At 37.3% G+C, this 10917-nt stretch overlaps 1 protein-coding gene across 3 annotated transcripts in view; it reads right to left on the bottom strand.

The window, feature by feature from the left end:
* The window catches only part of kif6 (kinesin family member 6), a 130382-nt gene extending 126933 nt beyond the window's left edge, over positions 1–3449 (bottom strand). For all 3 annotated transcript variants that reach the window (XM_049463498.1, XM_049463497.1, XM_049463495.1), the window contains exons 1-3: positions 3277–3449; positions 1861–1970; positions 316–390 (exon numbers count right to left, since the gene is read on the bottom strand). In XM_049463498.1, coding sequence (XP_049319455.1) covers positions 316–390; positions 1861–1970; positions 3277–3336 — 245 coding nt within the window. In that variant the 5' untranslated portion in view covers positions 3337–3449. The remainder of the gene's footprint in view (positions 1–315; positions 391–1860; positions 1971–3276) is intronic.
* Positions 3450–10917: the final 7468 nt, after the last annotated feature.

Below are 10917 nucleotides of genomic sequence, written 5' to 3' on the forward strand. Positions count from 1 at the left end.
GCTCTCTGGCAGAGTAGACCCGGTGATTACACGCACACGAGCTACAGCAGACTGTAATACACAATTCAGGCTTGTTCTCCTTGCTTGAGTGAATCTGTCCAAGCTATTGCTACTTAGGCAAGCAATTGATCTGCGATTGTTTGCGAAAATGGCCGTGCTGGTATGTAAATATGGTCCAAATCAGACCTGAAAAGATTGAGAAGATCTGGTTCTGGTTTGACTGCGGCTAATGTACTGTACATACCATGTAAACCAAAATTAGATTTGATTGTTTGTATGTATGAACACAGCCAAAGAATAGGGTATCATACTCACTTATCAGCTACAGGCTTGGCAATCATCTTAAAAATGTCGTCTTGCTTGGCTGTTTGATCAAAAACCTTCTGGAATCTGAAAATGAAACAGAAAAAAGGACTCAAATCTGTCCACTGATAAAATCTGAATTTATATTTCAGTAGGGCTGCAATCTGTGAAAAACAACAATTTTATGAATCAATATTTTTATAGAGAAATAAAAAAGCGGAATGTTAAAATTGAGTATTGATATTTTTAAATAGGGTGTCTGCTTATACTTCTGCTTATAAGTCTACTTCTACAACTGTTACATTCACTAGCAGTATAAAAAATGCCAATAAAATGCCATGAAAAGTTACTAGTATTGTGTCCCATGACTTTTGCCGTGTCTCATGGTTAGGGCTAAAGAATGCTACCCTAACCTGTGGGATATTCATGTGGGACCTCTTGATCCAAAGGGAATTTAATTTCTGCCAGAGTCACTTGTACAGTATATATGCACAGTCAATTAAGGGTGGGCGATACGGCCCTAAAAAATATCACGATATTTCAGTGTATTTTCGGGATAACGATACTCTTGATATAACGATATAACAAAACATTGAATAAAAAAAAAATATTTCAAAAATAAACTACTGCATCAAAATGAAAATGACATTTTATTTTTGTATTCGATATGATATGGCACACACCTAACTGAGATATTAAAAAATACAAGAATTTGATTTGTATCAGAAGTCAATGATCCAGAATGTCATGATCCTAATAATAATGCACTCCAAATATCTCCATATATCCAGGATTAAAGTAAAATAAATGATACTGTACAGTAGATATATAATGGAAAATGAGAACAGTGTGAATTTTTCTTTTGCGAAAAACAGTAAAAAAAAGTAGAACCCTGATGTGATAATTAGGGGTGGGTGATTTGGCACCATATTTCAGGGTATAATACCATTCACAATGTTTAAAAATGTTTGTGATATTATTGTGTACGATACGATATGGCACACCCCTACAGTCTCTATTCCTATAGACTGCCCAGCAATATTGTGAAGTGTATCTGGTTGCTGAGACTTTGGCTTCCTCTAATAGCATAAAATATCATTGACCCTCCTCCACCTGCAATAAGCAAGCTGATTGGCTCTTTTTAATGAAGGGCAGGACTTTATCTGTAAACAGATGCCATGTTGAGCAGTACCAAGACCTCTCATTGATATTTTAACCAATGGCTGATCACCTAATTTATAGAATATTTCACTATAGAACTTCATTGAAGCAAGTCCTGTGGTTGGCAATATCCATCGCTAGCATTTACAACTGTGAATTTTAAATTTGCTCTGGCCACTGGGTAAGCATGAGTGTCCGTGAATAGAGTAAAACAGATGTTTTAGCTCCAGCTTTAGACAGATGGCCATGATATTTCAGGAAATGCAAGAGCTTCAATGGCAAATACTAAAAAGGTTTCAATTTATTAAGAGATTACATTTTTCAAGCTCATTTAGAGCCAGTGATACTTTCAATAAAAATATAGGCTGATATGCAGATATAGATGTTAATTTGTACCTGAATCTGTAGCTCTCCCTCTTGTTGTTAACGAAGCCATCTGCGAGATCTCTCGGAACGACGAACTCCAGTCTGCCTCCACCCTGCTCCTCATTATCCGCAGAGTACACCTGAGAAGAGCAGGACAGATAAAGCACATCAGTCAGGAGAATGAGACACTTTTCTACATATTATGGAGCAGTGGATCACTGAGAAACCTAATCAATAAAATAAATAAACAAATGAATATATTACTAATATTATAACGTGTGAGAATTAATATTTTGTATATATGGTGAACAGACATGTAGCTATAAGGCGGACTTAACTAACTAGCTACGCTAGCTAGGTTAGTTAGCTAACAGCTAACCTAACTGACTGACTGACTGACTGGCTAACTAACTGACTGACTAACTGACTGACTAACTGACTGACTGACTGACTGGCTAACTGACTGGCTAACTGACTGACTGACTGACTAACTGACTGACTAACTGACTGACTGACTAACTAACTGACTGACTAACTGACTGACTAACTGACTGACTAACTGACTGACTGACTAACTAACTGACTAACTAACTGACTAACTAACTGACTGACTGACTAACTGACTAACTAACTGACTGACTAACTGACTAACTGACTGACTAACTGACTAACTAACTGACTAACTGACTAACTGACTGGCTAACTGACTAACTAACTGACTAACTGACTGACTAAATGACTAACTAACTGACTGACTAACTGACTGACTGACTGACTGACTGACTGACTAACTAACTGACTAACTGACTGACTGACTAACTAACTGACTAACTGACTGACTAACTGACTGAGTAACTAACTGACTAACTGACTGACTGACTAACTACCTGACTAACTGACTGACTGACTGACTGACTGACTAACTGACTGACTGACTAACTAACTGACTAACTAACTTAGCAAGGTCAACTTTAATGCACTGACAGCAGCTGACCGGTGTTCTGTCAATTTGTGTGACCTTGTCAAACCGTGCTACCCATGCGTATTTGAAAGAAAAAAATAAAACATGCTCGTTGTAGAATTCTCGGTATGATATTTTAATATCCTAAATAATAGTATAAATCGTTGTATCAGGGTGAAGTTAGAGAAATATGGGTGATTAGAACCCGTTTGTAGTTATTTTTTTATTATATTTGTCTTGTTTTTTTTTTTTTTTATACGGTTCTAAAAAATCTCACTCAAGCAAAAAAATGTGACTGATCTCAGCTTGTATAATGCTGCCAAGAAAAACTAAATTATTAAAAAAACACCTGAAAGTAGTAAAATATATAGAATAAATGAGAATTCACGCATGCGCAGAGCCGCTCAGTAGCACGTTATGATGGGGAGCGCAACTCGACAGAACACCGGCAGCCCCTCAGCAGCCCTGCGGCCCAGAGCACTCACCGCCGGGGCTTTTCCTGCCGGTTTAACCCGGGCGAAGATCTGGATAGTCTGCTTTACCATCTTCCGTCAGATTAGCAGCGATATTTCAGTCAGAAACCCGTTTATTTACAGCCTTTAGCAGCTCCTCCATATCCCCTCAGTGCTGGGGTAATCAGGTCCTCTGTTTGTGGCGGTTGCTAGGTGAGGGGGCGTGGCGTGGCCAACGTGATGAATACATGACCGGTGATTGGCTAGAAGAGGCCTACCTACGTCCCTCCATGAAACCCAAATAAAATATTATAATTTTTGTATAAAAAAAGGAAATTAAACGGCTGTCTAATTAAATTGCTGTCTAATGAAAAAATGTTTTGTTGATTTTTTTTATTCCTACATAATTTCAACAAACCAATTGTCCCTTATGCTGTCCATATACACTATATGACTTGACTTTGGAAAGACTTTTAACAGAGTAAAGTTTGTAACTCTCCCACATCTAAAGACCAGAAACAGAACATATTGTGCAAAGACTGGGGATCACTAACTGCAAGACTGCAGCAAGATTCTTTCTGAGATTTTTTTTCCATCATGCTTCTGGTGGAGTTTGCATACAATACATATTACATATTAAATTACAAATAATGTGTACATCAATACTGTGATCTATCACACTGTATTTATTTTTTTGCCATTTTTTGTTAGGTCTTGATATTTTTTTATATAATAGATTTTGTGTATAACTCTGCCTGTAAGCTTCTTTCCCCGATTTTTTGCTACAATCTTGTGTAGCAAAGAATCACAGATAGAATTAACGAAACAAAGAACATAATTCTTGCAAAATGTTTATTTATTAAACTTGTTTGTATTAAAAATAACAATAACTGCACAATAAGACAAAGTAGTGCACAATAAAATAACTTTAAATATAATAACTTTAAAGTGATACCTGCGTTTAAAATACAGTACATATTAAAGTAAGAACCATATAAGGCCCATTAACTGCAAAATGTGTTCTTTTTTAAATCGTTTGTAAACAGTCAGGTACAATATTATTTCCTTGCGGCTTCCCGTAGCTCTTCTCCTATTGGTTGTTGACAGTGTTCACGACACTAGCTGCGTGAGAGTCAAGTCTCAAGACTATGATATGACTATGATAATATTAAACACGGTTGATTTTATCTGAACTCCAGAACGAGAAAAAGACTGAATTAAATCTTCAATCCAAACCACCTTACACTGAAGGATCGCAACTCGGCTCTAGCAAGAGTCTCGTCATTTTATCCTGAAATTTGTTTGCAACAGTGAAATCGTTTGAAAATCTTTAGGTGTAAGGTCGACATTAGACTGTGTCAACATTTCTTTAAGAATGGACCAATAGAATTTCTCCAAAAATTACCTAATAAAATAGGCCATTGAATTGAGTAGGTAGTTTCTCTCTATATCCCTTGTTCTTTTTCTGTCTCTCTCTCTGTTACACCCTCTCACTTTCTCTTCTCTGAACTTCATGGGTAGTTTAACAGGCTATTGGTGGCTGTGGGGGACCATGTTAAAAAAAGGGTAAACAAGCTGAAAGTGAAGAAAGAAAACACAAAGCAGCAGAGCAACCATCATCTCAGTTCTCTAGACACCCAATGTGCTTTTCATTCGTCACTAATGTATCCAGATACAATGCAGAATACAATGCATAGCCAGAATACCAGAATAGGTGAGACCTGCTGCAGACAGGCGTGCACCACAGGAACTGACTTGTCATAACACTGTTGGCAGCATTCTGCTCAGTTAATGAGCAGTGTTGGGAGTAACGGCGTTAAAACTAACGGCGTTACTAACGCCGTTACTTTTTTTCAGTAACGAGTAATCTAACTAATTACTATGGCTGTAACTATAACGCCGTTACCATTTCCGACACCCCGTTACTGCACGTTACTTTAGCAGCTCTATGAACTTTTTTTTTTATTTCGCTTTGCCCTGGTTAACCCCTCCTCTGTCCGGTGAACTTGAGCTTCTGGCCGCTGTGCCTGTGGTTTGGCGTGGTGAAGTGAGGCACAATTGTGACGATTTGCGTGCTCTAATCAATTCAGTGATTGCCGTGGACAGCCCAAGTTCCGAATTAAGGACGTTAAGCTCTTTTTAGCTGCTCCGGTTTTTGTGGTGCTGCTGCTTTCTATTTTAGAGCTTAGATTCTCTGCCCGAATCCCACCTGACCTGAGGACCGACCCGAAATCAGGCTCCTATTTTTATTTTATATAAAGCTCTGGTGTGATAATCACAATGTTGCTAAGTAACCAATTATTGTTCACTAAAGCGAACGAAATAGCGAAAATTGAAAGTGAAAAACATTTGTGTTAACTGAATCTAATAAAAACGGTAATTAAAAGGAAAAACATAACTATCTCGAACTGTATTTTGTGTTTATAAAACTAACTAAAACGAACTGAAATTACTGATAAAATACCCTCATTTTTGTGTTTAATTTATTTATAAGCGCTGTTGTACAGCGGAGTTGTACAGCGGGAGTTGTTGTGCCGAGCGCGCGGCACTCGTGGTCCGTTAGTTCTTGTGTAAAGCGCTCGCGCTAGCAAGCCCACCCTAAAATGAACAGAAAAAATAAAACCAAAATAAAATTAAACTATAATAAAAATGAAAACTGTAATCACGTAGCTCTGGGCGCACGTGAACGCCTCCGCGTTTGACTTGCAGCATTGTGTGTAGCTGTTCTTAAAAATCATTTAAATTAAATAATAGTTCTATGCTTCTATGTTACAGTGTTAATTAACATAATTCTGATTATATTTCGCTCATTCAATCAGCCCGAAAACAGACAGTTTATGGGGCGGATCGGGTCAGGCTCATAATGACAGTTTATGGTTCGGGCTTGGGCAGAATGTGCACGGGCTCCGGCTGGGTCGGATTTTTTGGGCATGATCTAAGCTCTATTCTCTTTTGGTGAAGCTGTTATATTAATACCATTTTAACGGGCATTAAATTGTTGTTTTTGTCCATTATTTTGTTTTATATATACATATTTCTTTTGAGTGTGGCTTGGTTTGTTAAATTTCATCCCCAGACGCGTTTTTCCGCTTTTTTCAGTATTACAAGTTTTAGTAATTTTCTTTGGTTGTGTGGAGAATTTCGTTTTATTTTTTTGAAATTTGTTAGATTATATTTTTGTCGACATTTTGGGTTTATTTTCGTTTGTTATTTTTCTAATAATAATAGTAAATGCATAATTGATTTCCTTTTTTTGACGGGCGAATAATAAAAAGTAACTGTTAGTTACTGGTAACTAATTACTTTTATAGTGGAGTAACTCCGTTAGTAACTCAGTTACTTTTTTGGAGAAGTAACCAGTAACTATAACTAATTACTTTTTCAAAGTAACGTGCCCAACACTGTTAATGAGTCAGTGGCTCTAGCATAAATACCTTCATTAGTTGTCATTATAGTGTATGGTGTATATATACTGTATATATCATGTAGCTTGAATAATCATACAGTTCCTGTAGATTTTGCATGTCCAGTAGCATCTCACATATTTTCAATCAGGGATAAGTCTGGCCATGGCTGAAAAGTATCTGAAAAGTTGCGTGATATCTCTTGGTTGATCTCTGTACGTAGGCTCCCAGTGAGAGCAGTAGCATAATGGAGCTGTTATGTAAACACCTCTCAGTCTCTGATGCCAAACTGCTTCAGTGACGAAACTTTACATTTGTTTTTTTTATTTGAATGTTATAGGTCAAAAGAAGTCTGGGATAAATTAAAAGTTCTTAATATTTCATGTTCAATCAATACAAAAACTGTAGTATTTGGTATTTAAAACAATAAACTGTCAGATTCAGAAAAAAAATACATTTTATAGTTAACCTTCTGCATTGTAAAACTAAAACTGTGGAACACTAGATGTCGCACGACTATCGATCAACAATTTGTATCAAGCGGCTGTGTTTTAAAACTTATTATCACTGAACTAAAACGCATACGAACTCTGGACTATAAATTACAAAAAGGTAACAACTGGAACTTTCTATCTTTCAAAATCTATATATTTTGATGTTTAATTGTTTGTTATATATAATTGTTGATGTTTGTATGTTTGATTGTAATATTTTGAAATGATTAAAAACGTTTCTTTGAAAAAAAAAAGCAAACTATCAGTGTCTTCAAGGCAAGCTCTTGTGACAGCAGAAGCAGTATGTGGATGATTATTGTCCTACTGAAATAGTGCACCGGAGTAAAGGTAGGGCCAGTGGCTGCAGGACACTAGGGGCACTATTGTACACCCTGTGCAAGGCGCGTTGTGATGTTTGTTGCTTCCTTACACCCCGTCAACAGTCTATTTTTACGCCTTGCATTTTAGTTTAGGAATAAATCTACACTGATGGGCGTAAGTATATATGTGGCATGTTTTTTATCTTGGTGGCAGGAAAAACAGGAGCTCTACTGACTGATTAAAACCCTGACAACAGTCAGCAGTCAGCCACTCAATCCTATCTTAGCCATGCAGAAGTGTATGCGTGTGTACACCTCACACTTGTTAAACACACACACACAGACCTGTTGCAGAGGGCAAACCCAACTTTTAACTCAACAATAAACAGAATAAAGAATAAAATAATATTGCTGTTGCCTTAAATGAGCTGCTGGTGTACTCTTACAGCGTGAACACGCAGATCAGTATTCTCTGCTGAGAAGCATAAAAGCATCACGCTGTTAAAATACGAACGCGACAAAGTCAGAGCTCACCTGACTCTTAAAGTAAAATAACAACTGGCACACTGATTGGTTTGTTGCATGTTACGCCCAAAACACACCCAAGATTAACTAAGAGAATTAGTACATGCCTTTTGCGCTTTTTGAGCCACGCAAGGCGTATTTTTTGCGCCCTCACGATACCAAAGACACACCCTGCACGATGCGTAAGTGACCAATGCGTTATAGATCACTAAAATAGGGCCCTATTTTATTTATTCTGGTCTTGTGATGCATGACAATAAACTACTGATCCTGGCACTGATCACTGTGCATCCACACACAGATTCATTGGTCATTTCCACCAAGTAAAAGTGGGACTCCATTCTGTTGCCATTTTAAGTCACTTCATGACAGTCTGGCACAACTACTCACTACTCAAGTTTTATTCCTATTGGTTGATTGTTTTAGGTCAAAATTATACTGACAATATATTGAATATTCTAAAAGGATTACAAACTTTCTAGCACCACTTACAGTATATAAAAAATACAGTTCACAGATAAGTCATGTATAGAGTTGACTTAATTCTCAAGGCAGCACCTTGAGAGCAGGCGTATGGTTTCCAGCGCTGGTGTGTTCAGTGTACAGTAGTAGTTGCAGGTGACTGTAAAACCTTAATGATGCGGTGGAAACGGTTCTAAGTGTAGCCTGCAGCAGTGTGCACAATTTAGGAGCATGAATCTGGACTAACGAGGTCTCAGTATAGTACACAGCCTGCGTTTCCTCCCGCCACAAGGTTAACAATACAGGGCAGTGATGTTGTTATAACGCTGATTAACAAAACCACCTCCTGCTTCTGGAGAGCCTCTATTGTCACTGGTGTTTCACCACCTCGACAAGGCTTGAATGGAGACAGATACTTTCTGCGTTATTGTGTGTGTGTGTGTGTGTGTGTGTGCTTTCCTAGAAGTTTACCTTCCTTTCCAAATATAGCATGCCAGGAAGCTGCAGCCGGTTGGGTAAGGAACTGTATTTGTCTCTTTGGTGCCAATTATGAAGCAGAATGTGGTTTGCCACAGTGGCACCAGGTTTTGCAGTGAATGATAATCACCCTGTTTTTATCTTTCATTTCATGAGGCTTTTTTTATCACAGCTCTGTATAAGTCTGTGTGTGCAAGCCTGTAAATGTCTGCTATAGAGGTTAAATATCCAGTATATGGAGTTCTATGCACGTGTTTGCATCTGTGTGTGTACAGTACAGGCCAAAAGTTCTCATTCAATGTGTTTTCTTTATTTTCATGACTATTTACATTGTAGATTCTCACTGAAGCATCAAAACTATGAATGAACACATGTGGAGTTTTATGTACTTAACAAAAAATGAGCTGGCCTCCACAGTCACCGGACCTGAACCCAATCCAGATGGTTTGGGGTGAGCTGGACCACAGAGTGAAGAAGGCAAAGGGGCAACAAGTGCTAATAAACACCTCTGGGAACTCCTTCCTTCAAGACTGTTGGAAAACCATCCATTTCAGGTGACCACCTCTTGAAGCTCATTGAGAGAATGATGCCAAGAGTGTGCAAAGCAGTAATCAGAGCAAAGGGTGGCTATTTTAAAGAAACTAGAATATATATACAGTATATATTTTTTAGTTATTTCACCTTTTTTTGTACATAAAACTCCACATGTGTTCATTCATAGTTTTGATGCCTTCAGTGAGAATCTACAATGTAAATAGTCATGAAAATAAAGAAAAAGGCATTGAAAAAGAGAAGTTGTGTCCAAACTTTTGGCCTGTACTGTATGTGTAAAAGGTTTCCCTCCTGATTCATTTTATTCTTTTTTCTCTAAGGGGAAAAAATCCCAACTTCACACCCCGCTGCTTAAATGCCACATAAATGCTAATTGCTCAGAACAAATATTTAAAGCCTGTTCCTTTAAAACAGAGAGCTGGTGGGAAACTAAAACATGGGCCAGATTAGATTCAGGGGTCATTCCCTTGATAGAGTAACTTTGTCTAGGCCCGCAAACCAAAACCAGATATTATCCAATACCAACACTGCATAAATTCAGTTATAATCAATAAAATCAATGAAATAATAGTTTTTATGAATCAGTTACAGACTGTTCTGGACTTGATGTTCTGGACATAATGTTCTCTAGATGTGTTTGACTGCTTTTTAAATGATTATAAATAGGGGTGCACCTATCCAATATTATGATTGGATATTGAGTATCCTGATGTTAAGAAAATTAGCTGGATCAGGTATTGGGTGCTCTCAGCCTGTCATCAACTATTAGTGAGTAATCCAGCAAAAAAACAAAAACAAAAAAAAAAAACAATCACACCCTGCAAAGACCAGCTGTTGTATCTCTTAGCCTTATGGCTCCATCTCTTTTGAGTCCAGCTGTTAGCATTGCGGCTAACTCACTATTATAAGCTTCATAACTACTCATAAGAGATCAGAGTAACCCACGGACATTAAACATATGTTAGAACAATAAGCAAGTCTTACATTATCTAAAAAAACTGGAGCCATTAGACTGTCATCAGTCCATGTCAGATTAATCCAGCTAAGAAATTTCGCTATAATTTATTAATTTTATGGGCATTAAAACCAAATCCCATAGCAGCCATTCAGTGCATGTGTACTGGTCTCTTACTTTGTCTTATAGTCTCTGTTTTAATGTAGATAATGATCAGCAGTTTTAGAGTTTATGCACATCCAAAAATAAACACAAACTTTTCTTTAATAGCTTTTTATAATTAAGTCCTGGTGGCTTAAGTCCCTCCCACAATGTGAGGTAACAGTTTATTTATTCAACAATGGTGTCAGATCATTATTGGCTTTCAACCGATAAACAAATTTTCATTTTGTTGTATAGAATCGATATTGAAACAAAAAAAGATACACAGTTTTCTCCCTACCTACTGTCTGTGTCACTGTGTTATAATTTATTATGCATTATTA

This window comes from Astyanax mexicanus, chromosome 14, assembly GCF_023375975.1.
Source record: "Astyanax mexicanus isolate ESR-SI-001 chromosome 14, AstMex3_surface, whole genome shotgun sequence".
Lineage (NCBI taxonomy): Eukaryota > Metazoa > Chordata > Actinopteri > Characiformes > Acestrorhamphidae > Astyanax > Astyanax mexicanus.